The sequence below is a fragment of the Schistocerca nitens genome, chromosome 8, assembly GCF_023898315.1.
Source record: "Schistocerca nitens isolate TAMUIC-IGC-003100 chromosome 8, iqSchNite1.1, whole genome shotgun sequence".
NCBI lineage: Eukaryota > Metazoa > Arthropoda > Insecta > Orthoptera > Acrididae > Schistocerca > Schistocerca nitens.
The window spans coordinates 382,586,166-382,607,556 of NC_064621.1; the positions used below are offsets into that span (position 1 = coordinate 382,586,166).

The 21,391-nt window shown below is 43.8% G+C and overlaps 1 protein-coding gene across 2 annotated transcripts in view; it reads right to left on the bottom strand.

Annotated features, from left to right (window-relative positions):
- The window catches only part of LOC126199325 (glutathione S-transferase D7-like), a 110,347-nt gene that overhangs the window by 42,615 nt on the left and 46,341 nt on the right, over nt 1-21,391 (bottom strand). For both annotated transcript variants that reach the window (XM_049936166.1, XM_049936167.1), the window contains exon 3: nt 17,440-17,498. In XM_049936166.1, coding sequence (XP_049792123.1) covers nt 17,440-17,498 — 59 coding nt within the window. The remainder of the gene's footprint in view (nt 1-17,439; nt 17,499-21,391) is intronic.

The window sequence follows — 21,391 nt, forward strand, 5'->3', positions numbered from 1 at the left end:
GCATTTTGGCAAAAGGAAGTACAACACGAGGGAACCTCCGGCGGGATTATGGATTTTGGGGGGGGGGGGGGGCTGTAGTTTCAGGTCAAGAGTATGAGAGTATGACTATGTAGTACCCAATCGAAGGAAGGAAGTTTGGGTCAGCTTAATTGGAGATCGCGTTGGAGAGGGCTCCATTGTAATTTCAGATGGTTTTTCTTCATATAGGGATTTAGGGGAAATGAGTTATTAGCATCTCGTAGTTAATCACAATATTGAGTTCAGATCATTATCCACAGGGGCTTGCACCAGTAGCATAGAGGGTTATTGGTCAGCTGTGAAATCTCTTGTAGGGAAGGGGAAACGCCGGATTTCCACACTTCAAAGTCACTTAGACGAATATTCATGGAGGCGTGGTATTCCCCACACATATTGCCCGTTTAAATGTTTTGTTAAACGTGTTGGGCAAATGTACCGTCCGAAATATGTTAGCTAATTTCACATTAGGATGGAGGTGGGGGGGGGGGTTTCGTTAGCAGTGTACATATATATAGGTCAACGGAAGTATGGGATACAATATTTTGTACGTAGCTCCTTCTGCCATCGGTAGTACTACTATCTACGTAAGAACAGACTATTAGTGGTAGCGTAGGCGAAAGAAACAACCATGTAAAATCTGTATCCCGTGCTTCAGTTGACCTATATAGTTCAACTGAACAACAGGATATTAATGCTAACGAAAACGAAGAAATCGACGTACGCTAAACTTGTATCCCGTTCTGCAGTTAACCAATAAAGTTCGAATGAGGTTCGAGATAACAGTCCATGTATATGTGACGCAAGGTATTCTATGCTATCAATATTTCCATCCATTTCTTCCCCTTCATTTTCCACAGAAATAATACGATACAAATACGCGATATCCTTAACGTGAAAATACTACTTGCCTAGATATATGTCAACTATCTTTTTCGTCTCTCGTATTTCTTTGTTTCCGTTACTGGTCAAAGCCGACGATTTGTATCCCGTGCTTCACTAGACCCGTTTTTTTCTAGCAGGTGTATCAAATGTAATAAGATTTTTCCGCTAGTAGTTGTTCTCGGATTTACTGCAAAACAGTTACAAACGTTCAACCTATCGCGGTTTCATTAATTAGATCGTTTTTCCAGGTTCTGTGTTAAATATAATACCATTTCTGCACTCGCAATTACTCTCTGAACTCTTACAGTAAAGTTAACAATATTGGAATCGGTAACTAGAATTGACCTCATATAGGTTTAATTTCTCCCCGCCCGAAACCCCAACTTCGCTGCGCTTCTCCCGTTTGAATCAATAATCAATAATAAAATTAACGTAATTTTGCAATAGGATGACTTCACCATCGTCTATACTGTAATACAGTTGTAGTGACCTATTTCTGACAATCGAGCCCTACAAGTGTACAGTGCTTCATAAACATTCCGTGAAGTGTTAATTTACGTGCAGTGATATAGTTATTCTTTGACTTAACTTTTGTTAGTTATTCCGTGCTGTTCATATCTACACAATTCAATCATGTGTGTAGTGTTAAGTTATTGCTAAATATATGTGGGAATAAGGGAATTGTTTTCTCCAACACCCACATTTGGTGACCCCGACGAACTACGTTAACATCCGCGTCGGCTTCAGCGTGTAACGAAGTTCCGCAACGTTCACGTTTGTAGCTTCCGCGCCAGCCGCGTCGCGCTCGTTTAAGCACGATAATGACCGATTCGCCAGTCTCAATTCAACCTGAAGCCAGCAGTGCAATTAACAGGGTGACGATAAAATCTCCACCATTCTGGTTACATAATCCTCTATTGTGGTTTGCCCAGTTAGAAAGCCAGTTCGTCCTCGCACAAATATCGGCGGACGAAACTAAGTACAGCTATGTGGTTGCAGCACTTACAGAAGAAGTACAAGATATCCTAGCCGCACCACCGGAAACCGACCGTTATGCATCCATTAAAAACGCATTAATAACGCGTTTGTCACAATCAGAGGAAAAACGGCTAGAGAAGCTACTGCGCACTGAAGAACTCGGAGATCGCACTCCGTCACAACTCTTACGACGTTTGCGCACACTGGCAAGTAACACTGTAACTGATGATGTACTACGAAATATATGGTTGTCTCGGTTGCCGCCAGATACTCAAAAAATTCTCACGGCATGTGCAGGCGATTTAAACGCACTGGCACAAACGGCCGACAGGTTAATTGAAATGTATCCCACATCAAGTGTCTCAACATTAACGCCACAACAAGAAAATTCGCCTACATGACGCTAGTCTCCCTACAATCACAACTGGCTGAGTTAACCGCACAGGTAGCTGCATTACAAACAACGCACAACCGCCAACGGCCACGCCGCCGACGGTCACGAAGTCGCAATCGATCACCATCACTACAGAACTTATGCTGGTACCACAAGAGATTTGGTAATGATGCACGAAAGTGTACGCCACCTTGCAAGTGGAAACATGAAGCAGACACCGTAGCAGCGATAACTTCCAGTGCAAACACTCGCCGACTTTTTGTGACAGACCGCGAAACAAAACTACAGTTTCTCGTCGATACAGACGCAGAAGTGTCCGTATATCCAGCAAACCGCCTATCACGCCGGAGCTGCGACGACTGTTATCTATTCGTCGCCACTGATTCCAAAATTAGAACATACGGTCGAGTAACACCATTCCTTACCTTGGGGCTACGCCGTGTGTTTGAATGGCAATTTACAGTGGCAGATGTATCACAGCCTATTATCGGAGCAGATTTTTTGTCCTTCTACGACTTACTGCCAGATCTGCGACGTCAGCGACTAATAGATTTGACTACTAGTGTGCATACAACAGGAGAAGTCCGTTGTACCACACCACTAGAGGTACGCACAGTCACAGGCGACACACCATATATACGATTACTGAAAGGATACCCCGAGATCACACAGCAATCGCCTACTCTCCCACCAGTCAAGCATACAACCGTCCACCACGTTTTGACCACGCCAGGGATTGCCAACTCACGCTCGGCGTTTAACGGCCGAAAAGCTAAAGGTGGTAAAGCAGGAATTTCGCAGCATGCTGTCACAAGTTATCTGCAGAGTTTTTAGTAGCAGATGGACATCCTCAATTCACATCGTGCCTAAAAAGAAGAATGGATGGCGCCCCTGCGGTGACTAACGCCAAATCAATGCAAGGACCATTCCAGACCGGTACCCAGTTCCATTTATAGAAGATTTTTCTGCAAATGTTCACGGTAAGACTATATTTTCTACCAATGATCTAGTTCGAGCTTGCTATCAGATCCCTATAGCTGCAGAAGACATTCCTAAAACAGCAGTGACAACACCATTCGGTCTGTTTGAATTCACCCGAATGCTATTCGGACTATGTAATGCCGCCCAGACGTTCCGACGTTTTATGGATGAGGTTACAAGAGATTTAGATTTTTGTTATGTGTATATAGATGATTTATTGGTGATGTCTGCATCGGAAGAGGAGCACTTACAGCATTTGGCACAAGTGTTTGACCGCCTACGCACCCATGGACTAGTAATTAATCCTGCCAAGTGTGTTTTTGGTGAGAAAGAGGTCCACTTTCTAGGATATTTGGTGAATGCACAGGGTATTCGACCGCCACACAGTAAAGTAGAGGCCATAAACAAATACCCCCGCCCTGTCACAGTCAGAGAATTACGACGATTCATTGGAGTAGTGAATTTCTACCAACGCTTCATTCGCAATCATGCACTGATAACTGCACCATTGAATGAACTACTTAAAGGCGCACCTAAACCTAACCACAGTGTGCATTGTACTATCGAGGCGGACACCGCGTTTCACGCTATAAAAAAAGTTATAGCAGAGGCCGCGCAGTTAGCACACCCGGTCGCGCATGCTCCACTCGCTCTCATGGTTGATGCTTCGTCCACTGCCATTGGTGCCGTACTTCAGCAACAACTTGATCAGTTATGGCAGCCCATTGCATTCTATAGTCATAAGTTGTCACCATCTCAGCAACGTTCGCAACATATAACCGTGAGCTGTACGCCACTTATGCGGCAGTAAAAAATTTCAGACATGCATTAGAAGGGCGACAGTTCACGATTTACACAGATCATAAACAGCTTACCTATGCCTTTAAGGTAAAGCCAGAGAAAGCATCGCCCAGGCAGCTGCGACACTTAGATTATATCAGGCAGTTCACGACCAGCATTGTGTATGTGGAAGGGAAGCTAAATGTTCCAGCTGATGCACATTCTCGCATAGAAGCAGTGTCCACAGTAGCAGATGACATCGCACAGGTGGAAGCAGTGAGAAAGTCCATTGATTACGACGCCCTCGCGCATGCGCAACAATGTGATAGTGAGTTGCGTGATCTATTGCAACAAGAGAAAGGATTGAAGCTACAGCTCGTGACGTTTCCTGAAGCAAGCATTGAGTTGTACTGTGACGTAGCAAGAGGAAAGATACGTCCATTTGTGCCACAACAATTCAGAACACAGACAATTGCATCAGTGCACAATCTGTCACACCCAGGGGTAAGAGCCAAACTCAGATTGGTCAAACAAAAATTTGTATGGCCATGTATGCACACAGCCTGTAAAACATTTGTGAAGCAATGCTTGGCGTGCCAGAGGAATAAAATAACACAGCACGTCAGGGCACCATTAGGCACATTTCTTCCACCAAATCAGCGTTTTGACCATGTGCATGTTGACATCATCGGCCCACTCTCGACATCGGAAGGCTACAGTTATTGCCTCACGGAGATTGACAGATTTACTAGGTGGCCTGAGGCATTTCCAATGAAGGACATCACTGCAGAAACTATAGCTCAAACATTTTTTCGTGGTTGGATTGCCCGGTTTGGAGTTCAACTGAGAATTACAACTCATCAAGGACGACAATTTGAAGCCTACGTTTTCAAAGCATTGGCTACGTTATTAGGTACGAAACGCATACGCACCACGGCATACCACCCCGCATCAAATGGCATGGTTGAGCGTCTTCATCGACAGTTACAGGCAGCACTGAGATGTCACGCAACACCGAATTGGACAGAGACACTACCTATCGTACGTTTGGGTCTACGAACGTCATTCAGAAGTGATCTGAAAGCAGCAGTAGCAGAACTGGTGTATGGACAAACGTTATGCCTACCTGGAGAAATTCTGCACAGCATGGCAGATGATACAATCACAGCCTCAGAATTCGCCACAAGATTAAGAGAGCATATACGCCAATTGAGACCAACAATGCCTAGAAACCAGCTTGGAAGACACTCGTTCGTTTTCGCGGAGCTAGACAAGTGCACGCGTGTATTCTTACGCAATGATACTGTGCGTAAACCACTGCAGCCACCATATGACGGACCATATCTGGTAGTCAGTAGGGATACCAATACTTTCCGCGTAATGATTAACGGTACACCCACCACAGTTGCAGTGGACCGTATCAAGCCTGCATTTCTGGACGCAACAGACACCACAGCTACCACTGAACATAAACCAGAGAAGACAGGAGAAGCTACAATATGTGTTCGTGTACCCCATGAACACCACAACGCTCAGCGAACACCAGCCACTGCAACACCAAGGCCGACGTCGAGGACTACTACACCACTCCCAGACATAACCACTGCCACACGTGACGCACCGCCCGGTTTCAAGAAAGAAGTAGTTACAAGAGCTGGACGGCGTGTGAAATTTAATCTGCGGTATGGCTAGCATTAAAGGGGGGAGTCATATAGTGACCTATTTCTGACAATCGATCCCTACAAGTGTACAGTGCTTCATAAACACTCCGTGAAGTGTTAATTTACGTGCAGTGATATAGTTATTCTTTGACTTAACTTTTGTTAGTTATTCCGTGCTGTTCATGTCTACACAATTCATTCATGTGTGTAGTGTTAAGTTATTGCTAAATATATGTGGGAATAAAGGAATTATTTTCTCCAACACTCACACAGTTTATGGTTCTCTGTGCCCCTCCACTTGCTTAAATTATGATAATAATTCTAATTAGACACAAATTTTTTACACTCCTGTTATTTATTTCGGTTATCTTCAACTCGTTTGCATGTAATTCGTGCGTAAATAATAATCGCGTTAAATGTATTATTTTATCGCATGCTGTATTTGTTTCTTTACGAGTATGATCCGTTCCCTTCATAGATTGCCGATATGCAGCATCTTTGCCTTACGTATGACGTCATTGGTCAAAGCCGACGAGTAGAATCGGACACTAGAGTTTATCCGTGGATAATTTGGATGTATAAATTGAGAGAAGCAGAGCTTTCGAACATGAAAATTAGCCTCGGATGGGATGTAAAGTGGCCTATCGATCATGCTATCATTATTGGCCCTGTTTGGTTAAATTTACGACGCCAAGAAGAGTTATATCAGTGTGTGGCTAACATCAAGAACCATAGTGGCTTTACCATGAATTTTATAGCCATGGTAATTTGGCACAAGCGCTACCATCTTCAGCAGAATTGTTATCTAAATGGACCAGGTATGTATTCAATAGCGAGTTTACATGAAACTTCTAAATTACATGTACACACCCGTGATTAACCCCAGTCACATTTTCAGACAGAGTCCTTTCCAAGTGTTAATTCCGGGTACCTTTTTTTTTTTATTAAACTGAAACCTTTTTTAGTTTTATGTGCTTAGTTTTCTGTATAGTAGTAAATGATTCACTCCACATAATTTTTCATCTTAAAGTTTCCCAAAGTGTGTTCATAGAGAAAGCTTTTCATTAAATAAAAAGCTGCCATCAAAATAATCAATGACAAAAATGTGAAGTACTTATAGCTGTTTACAGGTAAAAGTCATAAAAAGACAGTAGTATTATTTCACTTTGAATAGGTTTGTAAATTTGTAATTGTTTGTTTCTTTGTATGTATCGTTTCAAAGTAGTTTTTCAAGTTGTGTAGTCATTTACAAAGCCAGTTTGACTTGGAGTCCAGTGAGTGAGTAGTTGCTATGTCCCTTTTCAAACAATGTTGCATTATTCATTGTATTAACGTTGTTACTAAAGATGTTCACCATTTTCTTAATTTTTTGTGTTACCGTTTACAGTTGATGGTAATTCTTCAAACCATACAATTTTAAAGGACCTCATAAGCTACTTAACTTATGTGATGAATGGAAGTAAAGGCTCTTTCTGAGCAAGTGCAGCAACCAGCACAATCATTTATTCTACACCAAATTTCTGAAGCCCCCAGTAATCAGCGCTGTTTCAAAATCATTATCTTATTTGTGATAGTTAAAAGAATAGTAGTTCATGCTATTGCCCGTCAGACTATGTTAGTGGGTTCATATGCCCTTCTGCATGTCGCGTCCGGCCATCCTGATTTAGGTTTTCCGTGATTTCCCTAAATCGCTCCAGGCAAATGCCGGGATGGTTTCTTTCAAAGGGCACGGTCGACTTCCTTCCCTGTCCTTCCCTAATCCGATGAGACCGATGACCTCGTTGTCTGGTCTCCTTCCCCAAACCAACCAAAACCTTCTGCATGTATTCATTACGCTGCATAGTAGTTTTTGCCAATAGCAAGTGTTATTGTGAGATAGTGAGTACTGCTGCATTTGTTAGCCATTCTGTGTTCTGTGTATGGGTTAGCTCTTGTGTTGTTTCCTAGGGCAAGTTGCAGTATGATATTGAAAGTAACTGTGTTAGAAGAGTTTGGTATCAAGTAAGGTTAGTTTTCTTAGGTGAAGTTTATTTCCGCTTTGCCATAAAACTTGACACCGTAGTGTCTAATTAGGCTAATTATATGTATACATGTTCACAGGTTACTTCAGAATTAGTAGAACGTCAGTTCAAAACCCTTTAGCTTTGCAGCTTCTACTGTTTTACTTACGTCTCGATTTCGAAATTTTAGTCCGATTCCTTGTCATTAGGTACCCTTCAAATGGTTCAAATGGTTCTGAGCACTATGGAACTTAACTTCTGAGATCATCAGTCCCCGAGAACTTAGAACTAGCCGGCCGGAGTGGCCGTGCGGTTCAAGGCGCTACCGTCAGGAACCGAGCGACCGCTACGGTCGCAGGTTCGAATCCTGCCTCGGGCATGGATGTGTGTGACGCCCTTAGGTTAGTTAGGTTTAATTAGTTCTAAGTTCTAGGCGACTGATGACCTCAGAAGTTAAGTCGCATAGTGCTCAGAGCCATTTGAACCATTTTGAACTTAGAACTACTTAAACCTAATTAACCTAAGGACATCACGCAGGATTCGAACCTGCGACCGTAGCGGTCGCGCGGTTCCAGACTGTAGCGCCTAGAACCGCTCGGCCACCACGGCCGGCAGGTACCATTCACAGAAGGTTACTTGATCGGCAATTACCAATTTGGTAAGGGCCGGTAATGTTAAAGGTCTGGTCGTGTATAAAGTACACAAGTGGCATGACACAATCAGTACCTTTACGCTAGTCAGAGTTGGTAATACACTACTGGCCATTAAAATTGCTACACCAAGAAGAAATGCAGATGATAAACGGGTATTCATTGGACAAATATATTATACTAGAACTGACATGTGATTACATTTTCACGCACTTTGGGTGCATAGATCCTGAGAAATCAGTACCCAGAACAACCACCTCCGGCCGTAATAACGGCCTCGATACGCCTGGGCATTGAGTCAAACAGACCTTGGATGACGTGTACAGGTACAGCTGCCCATGCAGCTTCAACACGATACCACAGTTCATCAGGAGTAGTGACTGGTGTATTGTGACGAGCCAGTTGTTCGGCCACCATTGACCAGACGTTTTCACTTGGTGAGAGATCTGGAGAATGCGCTGGCCAGGGCAGCAGTCGAACATTTTCTGTATCCAGAAAGGCCCGTACAGGACCTGCAACATGCGGTCCTGTATTATCCTGCTGAAATGTAGGGTCCCGCAGGGATCGAATGAAGGGTAGAGCCACGGGTCGTAACATATCTGAAATGTAACGTGCACTGTTCAAAGTGTCGTCAATGCGAACAAGAGGCGACCGAGACGTGTAACCAATGGCACCCCGTACCATCACGCCGGGTGATAAGCTAGTACGAATACACGCTTCCAATGAGCGTTCACCGCAATGTCGCCAAATATGGATGCGACCATCGTGATGCAGTAAACAGAACCTGGATTGATTCGAAAAAATGACGTTTTGCCATTCGTGCACCGAGGTTCGTCGTTGAGTACACCATAGCGGGCTCTCCTGTCTGTGATGCAGCGTCAAGGGTAACCGCAGCCATGGTCTCCGAGCTGATAGTCCATGCTGCTGCAAACGTCGTCGAACCGATCGTGCAGATGGTTGTTGCGTTGCAAACGTCCCCATCTGTTGACTCAGGGATCGAGACGTGGCTGCACGATCCGTTACAGCCATGCGGATAAGATGCCTATCATCTCGACTGCTAGTGATACGAGGCCGTTGGGATCCGGCACGGCATTCCGTATTACCCTCCTCGACTCAGCGATTCCATATTCTGCTAACATTCATTGGATCTCGACCAACGCGAGCAGCAATGTCGCCATACGATAAACCGCAATCGCGGTAGGCTACAATCCGACGTTTACCAATGTCTGAAACGTGATGGTACGCATTTCTCCTCCTTGGTGTAGCAATTTTAATGGCCAGTAGTGTATTATCGATGACAGTACCACGAAAGCGGAGTTAAAGAAGCACAGGTTTCCGAAATACCATCACTAAAAAATACGAAGTAAATATTTTAGTATCAGAATGAAGAACAGCTACCAACATATGTAACTTAGAAGTGGATACCCTCGGTGTAGCGAAGCAGCTTAAATCACTTAATAAAGGCAGGTCTTTCGGCACAGCCAGCATAGCAATTAGGTCAGAGGAGCGCTACCGACAGGGGAACTCACATTCAGTGCATATTTCTAGATTTCCAAAATAGTTTTGACACAGTTCCTCACAGGAGGTTTCTAATCAGATCACGTAGCTGTGGAGTATGGCAGTTGCGCGACTGAATTCGTGATTTCCTGTCAAAAATGTCACAGTTTGTAACACATCTACATCTACATCGACACTCTGCAAATCATACTTAAGTGCCTGGCAGAGAGTTCATCGAACAACCATCACAATAATTCTCAGTTATTCCACTCTCGAACAGCCCGCGGAAGAAACGAATACCTATATCTTTCCGTGCAAGATCTAATTTCCCTTATTTTATTATAATGATCGTCCCTCCCTGCGAAGGTCGGTGGCAACAAAATATTTTCGCATTCAGAGGAAAAAGCTGGAGATGGAAATTTCGTGAGAAGATACCATGGCAACGAGTAGCACCTTTGTTTTAATGGGGTCCACCCCAAATCATGTGTCATGTCCATGACATTCTCTCCCCTATTTCTCGATAATACAAAACATAGTGCTCTTCTTTGAACTTTCTCGATATAGTCCGTTAGTCCCACCTGGTAAGGATCCCACACCGCCGGCCGAAGTGGCCGTGCGGTTAAAGGCGCTGCAGTCTGGAACCGCAAGACCGCTACGGTCGCAGGTTCGAATCCTGCCTCGGGCATGGATGTTTGTGATGTCCTTAGGTTAGTTAGGTTTAACTAGTTCTAAGTTCTAGGGGACTAATGACCTCAGCAGTTGAGTCCCATAGTGCTCAGAGCCATTTTTGATCCCACACCGCGCAGCAGTATTCTAAAAGAGAAAGGACAAGTGTAGTGCAGGCAGTCTCTTTAGCAGATCTGTGGCATCTTCTAAGTGTTCTGACAAGACAATGCAGTCATTGGTTCGCTTTGTCGACAGTATTTTCTGTGTCTTCTTTCCAATTTACGTTATTCGTAATTGTAATTCCTAGGTATTTAGCAGAATTTATGGCATTTGTATGTGATTGATTTATCGTGTAACCGAAGTTAAACGGATTCCGTTTATCACTCATGTGTATTGCCTCACACCCTCCATTATTTAGGGTCAATTGCCTATTTTCGCACTATACAGATATCTTATCTAAATCGTTCTGTAATTCGTTTTGATCTCCTGATGACTCTACTAGACGATAGACGGCAGCATCATCTGCAAGCAACCTAAGACGGCTGCTCAGATTCTCCTAAATCGTTTATGTAGATAAGGAACAGCAGAAGGCCTATAGTGCTACCTTGGGGAACACCAGAAATCACTTTTTTTACCCGATGACTTTCCGTCAATTACTTCGGACTGTGATCTCTCTGACAGGAAATCACGAATCCTGTCGCATACCTGACACGATATTACATAAACCTGTAATTTGATTACAAGCCGCTTGTGAGGTACGGTGTCAAAAGCCTCCTGGGAATCTACAAATACGGATCAACTTGAAATCCCTTGTCTATAGCACTCAACACTTGGTGTCAGTAAAGAGCTAGTTGTCTTGCGTTTTCTAAATCCGTGTTAAAAATGTGCCAATAGACCGTTCTCTTCAATTAATTCATAATGTTCGAACACAATATATATTCCAGAATCGTGCTGCATGTTGACGTTTATGATATGGGCCTGCAATTTAGTGGATTACTGCTATTGCCTTTCCTGAATATTGGTGTGACCTGTGCGGCTTTCCAGTACGGATGAAGTACAGAGCTACTGCATCAGCGTACTCTGAAAGGAACCTAATTGGTATATAGTCTGGACCGAAAGATTTGCTTTTATTAAGTTATTTATGTTGCTGTCGAAAAAGGACCACAGATCGATTCCATATTCCTAGATTTCCAGGCTTTTGATACCGTTCCTCACAAGCGACTATTAATCAAATTGCATGCATATGAAGTATCGTCTCAGTTGTGTGACTGGATACGTGATTTCCTCTCAGTGACGTCACAGTTCGTAGTGATAGAAGGTAAATCATAGAGTAGAACGGAAGTGATATCTGGCGTTCTGCAAGTTAATGTCATAGGCCCTCTGCTGTTCCAGAGTTGCATAAATGATCTAGGTGATAATTTGAGTAGCCCCCTTAGATTGTTTGCAGATAACACTGTCATTTACCGTCTAGTAAAATCATCAGACGATCAAATCCAATTACAGAATGATCTAGAGAGAATTTCTGTATCGTGCGAAAAGTGGCAATTAACACTAAACAAAGAAAAGTGCAAGGTCATCCACATGGGCGCTAAAAGAAATACGATAGATTTTTGGTATACGATAAATCGCACAAATCTAAGGGCTGTCAATTCGACTAAATACCTAGGAATTACAATTACAAGTAACTTAAATTGTAAAGACCACATATATAATATTGTGGGGAGGGCGAAACAAAGACTGCGCTTTGTTGGCAGAACACTTAGAAGATGCGACAAACCCACTAAGGAGACAGCCTACATTCCTCTGCTGGAATATTGCTGCGCGGGGTGGAATCCTTACCAGGTAGGATTGACGGAGGACATCGAAAAATTGCAAAGAAGGACAGCCCGTTACGTGTTATCGCGCAATAGGGGTGAGTGTGTCACTGATATAAGCGAGTTGGGATGGCAGTCACTTAAACAAAGGCGGTTTTCTTTGCGGCGAGATCTATTTACGAAATTTCAATCACCAACTTTCTCTTTCGAATGCGAAAATATTTTGTTGACACCTACATAGGGAGAAATGATCATCATAATAAAATAAGAGAAATCAGAGCTCGAGCGGAAATATTTAGGTGTTTCTTTTTCCCACGCGCCATTCGAGAGTGGAATGGTAGAGAAGTAGTATGAAAATGGTTCGATGAACCTGCTGCCAGGCACTTAAGTGTGAATTGCAGAGTAACTATGTAGATGTAGATGTAGATTATTTGTTGCTAAGGAGCCAAGTGTGTTTTCACAACTGTTTAATATTTGAGAGGGCTCATGAACTAATGGTTCGAAATAATTGTAAGAGAATAAGTTTAGTACAATTTTGGATGCTGTTTGATGCGTACCTCCGGATTTAAACATGTATTTTGGCCAACATATCAAGGGTAAATTGACGTCACCGCCAATTGTATGAGTCGGGTAGGTGTTTGAAATAAGATAAATACTTTCTTTCAATATTTCAGCAATTGAATCATCTGAGTTAGGATTTCGGTAAAAGGGTCCAATTATTATTTTTTTCCGGTTGCCAAGAATGGCTTATAACTCACAGGAACTATCTACTTAAATTTCGCTACAAGATAAGCTACTACTAATATCAGCAAGGACGCCATCGCCAACTGTGTTTAGTCTACCTTTCCGAACACCGTTAGGTCCAACGTAAAAATTTTGGCTGAACTTGTCTCCAGATTTGAGCATCAGTGCTTTCTACCAACGCTTGGAGCTCTAGTACTTTGCCAACACAACTATGACAATTTACAACTGTTATACCGGTGGTTCCTAGATCTACGTTCTTACTGAGTTCTACATGCTCCGTTTGAGATTGAAGCCCTTGTTGAGTTTCGCGAGACCCTCTGACCTAACAAACCGCCTAGTCCATACCACACAGCCCTCGCTAGCCGCCTCCTGCTTGTAATGGACTCATGATCTCTTTAGCGGTACTCGAAACCCCACCACCATATGTCGCAAGTCGCGGAATCTGCAGCCTACGCGGTCGCAGAACCGTCTGAGCCTCTGATTCAGACCGTCCATTCGGCTCTGTACCAGAGGTCCGCATTCGGTCCTGTCCATCTCGCAAGCAAGACTGGCAGCCTTTATCACTTCTGGATAGCCGCTCAAAACCAGAGAGTACCTCTTCCGATCCAAAGCGACACACGTCATTGGTACCAAAGTCAGCCACCACCTGCAGATGGCTGCAGCTTGTGCACTTCATGGCATCTAGGAGGATTCGTTCCACGTCTGGAATGACTCCACCCGGCATGCACATTGGCTTTCTTCTTCTTCCCCTCCTTGGCAGAGACGTCCCTAAGGGGCCCCATAAAGCACCTAAAATTGGAGCTCCCAACTACGAAAAATCGCACCCTCTGTGACCGCCCGGATCTTGCATTCTGAGAAGTTTACTCTCAAACAAGACAAGCGACTGCATCTGGCTGGGGGACAGAGGCAGCCACAGTAAGTGACGGAAAATCATCGGGTAAAACAGAACCAATATCTGGCGTTCTCAAATGACGTGTTATAGGCCTTTCCTGTTCCTAATCTACATTAACGATTTACGAGACAATCTCAGCAGCACTCAAATTGTTTCCAGATGATTCTGTCGTTTAGGGTCGAGTAAAGTCATGAGAAGATGAAAACCAATTGCAAAATGATTTAGACAAGATATCTGCATGGTGCGAAAAGTGCCAACTGACCCTAAACACCAAAAAGTGTTATAAAGAAGCACCGTAATAAAATAAGAGAAATCAGTGCTCTCGCGAAACGGTTTAAGTATTTGTTTTTTCCCTGTGCAGTTTTGAGAGTGGAACAGTGGAAGAATAGTATTAATCTGATTCGATAAACCCTCTGCCGAGCTCTTAAGTATGAACCATTTGGGTGTAGACGTAGGTTTAGATGTAGATGTTTCATATAAGCAGCTGGTCGGATTGTAAGCCGTTTCACTGATTTTAGCGGTGTAGTTATACATTCTAGAGCTTTCTGAATATATTGACACACAATTTCGAATATCCCTTCTTCTTTTCAATAACTGTAAATACATTTTGATATAAATGAATCCTGTCATTGTGCATATTTTTCGTAATTATTGTTGGCTGGTCTGGATGACTACCCTGCCGCGCTGTCTTTGGTGGTTGGGTGGTAGATACAACCAGTGGATGTGACACTAGTAGCCATGGAAATAGGTGTCCACCAAGAGAAAGCCCCGTTTTGCTGTATAAGCCTTATACACTCCTGGAAATGGAAAAAAGAACACATTGACACCGGTGTGTCAGACCCACCATACTTGCTCCGGACACTGCGAGAGGGCTGTACAAGCAATGATCACACGCACGGCACAGCGGACACACCAGGAACCGCGGTGTTGGCCGTCGAATGGCGCTAGCTGCGCAGCATTTGTGCACCGCCGCCGTCAGTGTCAGCCAGTTTGCCGTGGCATACGGAGCTCCATCGCAGTCTTTAACACTGGTAGCATGCCGCGACAGCGTGGACGTGAACCGTATGTGCAGTTGACGGACTTTGAGCGAGGGCGTATAGTGGGCATGCGGGAGGCCGGGTGGACGTACCGCCGAATTGCTCAACACGTGGGGCGTGAGGTCTCCACAGTACATCGATGTTGTCGCCAGTGGTCGGCGGAAGGTGCACGTGCCCGTCGACCTGGGACCGGACCGCAGCGACGCACGGATGCACGCCAAGACCGTAGGATCCTACGCAGTGCCATAGGGGACCGCACCGCCACTTCCCAGCAAATTAGGGACACTGGTGCTCCTGGGGTATCGGCGAGGACCATTCGCAACCGTCTCCATGAAGCTGGGCTACGGTCCCGCACACCGTTAGGCCGTCTTCCGCTCACGCCCCAACATCGTGCAGCCCGCCTCCAGTGGTGTCGCGACAGGCGTGAATGGAGGGACGAATGGAGACGTGTCGTCTTCAGCGATGAGAGTCGCTTCTGCCTTGGTGCCAATGATGGTCGTATGCGTGTTTGGCGCCGTGCAGGTGAGCGCCACAATCAGGACTGCATACGACCGAGGCACACAGGGCCAACACCCGGCATCATGGTGTGGGGAGCGATCTCCTACACTGGCCGTACACCACTGGTGATCGTCGAGGGGACACTGAATAGTGCACGGTACATCCAAACCGTCAGCGAACCCATCGTTCTACCATTCCTCGACCGGCAAGGGAACTTGCTGTTCCAACAGGACAATGCACGACCGCATGTATCCCGTGCCACCCAACGTGCTCTAGAAGGTGTAAGTCAACTACCCTGGCAGCAAGATCTCCGGATCTGTCCCCCATTGAGCATGTTTGGGACTGGATGAAGCGTCGTCTCACGCGGTCTGCACGTCCAGCACGAACGCTGGTCCAACTGAGGCGCCAGGTGGAAATGGCATGGCAAGCCGTTCCACAGGACTACATCCAGCATCTCTACGATCGTCTCCATGGGAGAATAGCAGCCTGCATTGCTGCGAAAGGTGGATATACACTGTACTAGTGCCGACATTGTGCATGCTCTGTTGCCTGTGTCTATGTGCCTGTGGTTCTGTCAGTGTGATCATGTGATATATCTGACCCCAGGAATGTGTCAATGAAGTTTCCCCTTCCTGGGACAATGAATTCACGGTGTTCTTATTTCAATTTCCAGGAGTGTATAACTGAGGTGCGGCAGGTTAGTTACAGGATGCCCACTAACTGCTCTTTCGTCTCAGCAGCCATCCATCACATCGACACGTAGCACACCCAGAGGTTGAGGAGTTTATTCTAGAAATCTGTACTATCTTCGCGATACAGGCGGTTTAGCCAAGGTTTCCGTCCTCAGTGACACGCAACGTTCCACTGTCGCGTCTCAAGAGTGCTCGCTGAAGCCTGCCCAGAATGTACGGTTACAAAGGACTGCCAGCGCTCGCCAGTCCACTGCTAAACTCCAGATTTTCCAAACCCGTACCCAGCAACGTAACCGAGCTTCCTAATTTGATCATTTGGCGCGATTCACAATACACGTACGGCTTGTCGAATACCATAGACGCAATGAGCAACGTCCATTTCCCCTACGAACAAGTGCAAGATCCGATAATAATATTATTAGATGGCATTTTACCACTTACATTACACAAGCCCTTACGTAACGGAGGAAATATCACCCCACTGGATTATGTACAGGAACTGATGATATTCCACACTGTCTGAGGAGGTAGGTCCCAGCTGGATAAAGGGATATTGCGGCATTAAGGGAAACTAAGTTGATATTTTAGTTGAGTTCGTTAGCGTCGATAATGAAAATAGGCTACACCGCAATTTCAGCTATTTTTTACGAAGGGAAGCTTAAGCACAAATATACGCTTTGCTTGCAGCGTGACACTGGTATGACAGTTTTTCATCTTCCACGAGTTTTTGAAATATGTATGAGCATTCGTGGCGGCTTCCATAAACATCTGACGACAATGACGACGACGACAACAACAACGACGACGACAGTGAAGAATTAAACAGCTTAACCAGGATATCGGAATTGCTAATGAAGAAAGACACGGACTGGGTCACTTGATATATTTTATTCAGTTTAACTGAATCTTTGCCACGTCGACTAGCTGAGCTTCGCTGTACGGACCTGAGGAAGACCTGCAACGAAGGCCGAAACCGTTTAGCATGATAAACCACACCAAGTGACGAAGACTGTGTCTTTATTCATAGGCATTTCAGTAGGTGTGTGAAACACAGCACAAAGCATAGCTGCAGATAGTGTCGAGGCCTAACTACACAAGACTGAGCACGTCTGCTTCATATCTCTTCACTCTGTTGTTTACAGCATTTATCCTGGACTCTAGCTGACTGTTATAATAATGCGACTCGGCATTATAGTTTCAGAATAGAAAGAATCTTATTCACTATAGAAATTATCATTGAACAAAATATTCTTACCTATGCCATATGATTAAACCATTGTCGTCCAGAGACGGTATTATGTGCTCTGGATTCATCTGAAACGAGGGGATTTGGTCACAACTCGCAGTCACAGTTACTCTTACATAATACGAAATTAGATATTTCATCCGTGCAGTAGAAGATACAGATTATACTAAAAAAAATTTAAATTAGTCATTCCTGAACATACATTATTCGTTACATTATAAAATTTACTCATTCTCAGAGCTCTGAGCTACCAGTGGTTTACAATACAGTATTTGTTTTGTTCGTGTGAGTAATCTCTGCAATGCATGGAAAAATTACTCGGAGACAGAATATATAGACATAAAGACAAACGTAAATATCAAGACACATGATGATTATGTCAATTTGGAATGACATAACCAACTTAAGTAGCAATATATGGCGAATCATTTCTCGGCTGGATAGAGTTTTGTCCCGCTTACTAGTTCCTGAATTCTGTAGAGTTGTTCTAACATTCAGAATCAAACTGTTGCTTGTAATAAGGCAAGGTGGAATTACCCGCGTCGTTCTTATACCACTCTTGAAGCCAATATTATAGTTTTCTTTTCTTATCTTTTTTTTCCAATAGTAGTACACATGCAATAATTACACGAAGTAATTTCCTATTCAAGCGACATTTCATTTTTCACTGTGTGATTAGTCTACTGCGTTAATATTCAAAATGTAATGACTTCATATTTCACTAATTAATAATTTCTGTAATAATACGCGCGTCTATAAATTGGCGTGGCGCGGAAAGTGTACATCAGTTCATGTCCACTGGTCAAAAGATGAATGTCTGGTGACGTCCGTGTTTAAAATGCACTGCTACTATGTGTCAGTTTGGTACATTTCAGAGTGAGTATCCAACGTGTACACTTATTCTGTTGATGTTGTTGTGCCACCTCTGAAAGGACTCAACAGTTTTCGAGTTTGTGTAACTTCACATAAAAGTTTTCCGAGTATCGTACCGCGTCATAATGAAAGAAACTACAGTGAAGAAACCGATGTGCTTTAGCCGTGAAGAGGCGCTTATATTTTGTCATTGCCGCTCTCTGAGCATGACGTTATGTCATAGCTTTAAAAGGTGGTAGTTACATTGGCCATTTGAGGCGGAAGGCGCAGGAACTTAGGTTGCTACTGTGGAGGGAATGGAATAAGTTATCTGTTGCTTTTTGCATTGTTTGCTGTGACTGGTGCTCATTGGCGAATGAGGCGAGGCCTCGTGTATTCCTTCTGCTGGCCGCAGGAGGAAGTTACTCGCCGGTAGCGCTAGCGTCACGTGGTGTTGGTGCGGCCTTGTGGATGCCTAGGGTTAGCAGCCAGGATGGGGCAAGCCTGTATCCGTCCTCTCCTTTCATGCTGTTGGATACAAGCTCGCTCCATCCTGGCTGCCAGCCTTCAGTGTCAAAGAGACCGCACAAACAACACGTGACGCGAGGGCTACCGGCGAGTAACTGCCTCCTGCGTCCAGCAGAAGGAAAACACGAGCCCTCGCTGATGAGCACCAGACATAGCAAACAATGCAAGAAGCAATTGACATCAGCTAATCCCCACTCCCCCCACCGTAGCAAGTTCCCATTTCTTCCGCCTCAAATGACCAATGATAATAACGATCTTCTTTTTTATTTTATTTATTTATTTATTTATTTATTGTTCCGTGGGACCAAATTAAGGAGAAGTCTCCATGGTCATGGAACGAGTCAATACATGAAATTATAACACGATATTAGAAACAGATAAAATGAAATATAAAAAAACATATTCAGGTGGCAAGTCGTAAGTTTAAATAAAGAAAATCAACAATGTAACACTGGAATTTGCTTAATTTTTTAGCTCTTCCAGGAGCTCCTCGACAGAATAGAAGGAATGAGCCATGAGGAAACTCTTCAGTTTAGACTTAAAAGAGTTTGGGCTACTGCTAAGATTTTTGAGTTCTTGTGGTAGCTTATTCAAAATGGATGCAGCAGAATACTGCACTCCTTTCTGCACAAGAGTCAAGGAAGTGCATTCCACATGCAGATTTGATTTCTGCCTAGTATTAACTGAGTGAAAGCTGCTAACTCTTGGGAATAGGCTAATATTGCTAACAACAAACCACATTAAAGAAAATATATACTGTGAGGGCAATGTCAGAATTCCCAGACTATTGAATAGGGGTCGACAAGACGTTCTTTGAATCAGAAGAATTACCCCAAAAAATAGTACCATACGACATAAGTGTATGAAAATATGCGAAGTAGACTACTTTTCGTGTTGAAGTGTCACTTATTTCAGATACTGTTCTAATGGTAAATAAAGCAGCATTTAGTTTCTGAACAAGATCCTGGACATGGGCTTTCCACAACAGCTTACTATCTATCCGAACGCCTAGGAACTTGAACTGTTCTGTCTCGCTTATAATATGCCCATTCTGTCTGATCAAAATATCGGTTCTTGTTGAATTGTGAGTTAGAAACTGTAAAAACTGAGTCTTACTGTGATTTAGCATCAAATTGTTTTCCACAAGCCACGAACTTATTTCATGAACTACATTATTTGTTACTGTTTCAATATTACACACAAGATCCTTCACTATCAAGCTGGTGTCATCAGCAAACAGAAATATTTTTGAATCACCTGTAATACTAGAAGGCATATCATTTACATAAATAAGAAACAGCAGTGGCCCCAGCACCGACCCTTGGGGAATGCCCCACTTAACAGTGCCCCATTGGGACTGAACATCACTACCACTCTCAATATTGCGGAGAATTACCTTCTGCTTTCTGTTCTTAAAGAAAGAGGCGAACCAATTGTAAGCTACTCCCCTTACTCCATAATGGTCCAACTTCTGCAGTAATATTTTGTGGTCAACACACTCAAAAGCCTTCGTTAAGTCAAAGAAAACACCTAGCGTTCGCAACCTTTTATTTAATCCGTCCAAAACCTCACAGAGAAAGGAGACTATTGCATTTTCAGTTGTTAAGCCTTTTCTAAAACCAAACTTTACATTTGACAGCAAATTATGTGAATTTAAATGCTCCAGTAACTTTGTATATACAACCCTCTCGATAACTTTAGCAAACACCGATGGCATAGAGATAGGTCTATAATTGTCAACATTATCCCTGTCTCCCTTTTTGTAAAGTGGCTTCACTACCGAGTACTTTAATCGGTCAGGAAACCGACCACTCCTAAAGGAAAAGTTACAGATATGGCTAAGTACTGGGCTAACATACATAGAACAATACTTCAGTATTCTGCTAGATACCCCGTCATATCCATGAGAGTTCTTGGTCTTTAGTGATTTAATTATTAACTCAATCTCCCTCTTGTCAGTATCATGGAGGAGCATGTCAGGTAACAGTCTCGGAACACTTTTTTTCTAAGAGCGCTATATGATTCCCTGTTGAGACTAGAGATGGAGATGTCATTTTGATTTTTGTAAGTTATCGATGTGAACGTCAGAGACAGAGAGCTAGTTATATTACTGTTAAACAATCTTTGGTCTTGTTGTGGCACAGGCTTTGCCTCTGCGCAGCTTGACTCGGTCTTCGTTGAAGTGTTGTAGATGATGGACGTCGGTTGGTTGATTGGTCTGGGGGAGGGGACCAAACGGCGTGGTCATCGGTCCCATCGGATTAGGGGAGGATGAGAAAGGAAGTCGGCCGTGCCCTTTCAAAGGAACCATCCCGGCATTTGCCTGAAGCGATTTAGGGAAATCACGGAAAACCTAAATCGGGATGGTCGCAAGCTGGTTTGAACCGTCGTCCTCCCAAATGCGAGTTGGAGGTATTCAGTCGTATTGTTACCTTGTGATGGTATCTGTTAGATGAAGAAAGTTTTATTGTAAAGGACAGCAAGAATGAATATGAAGTATATATTAGCAACAATTAATCCTGATTTAATAACGAGCATCAAAACCGATCAGCGATTAGTGAACACAGGGTTGTCGCAGAGA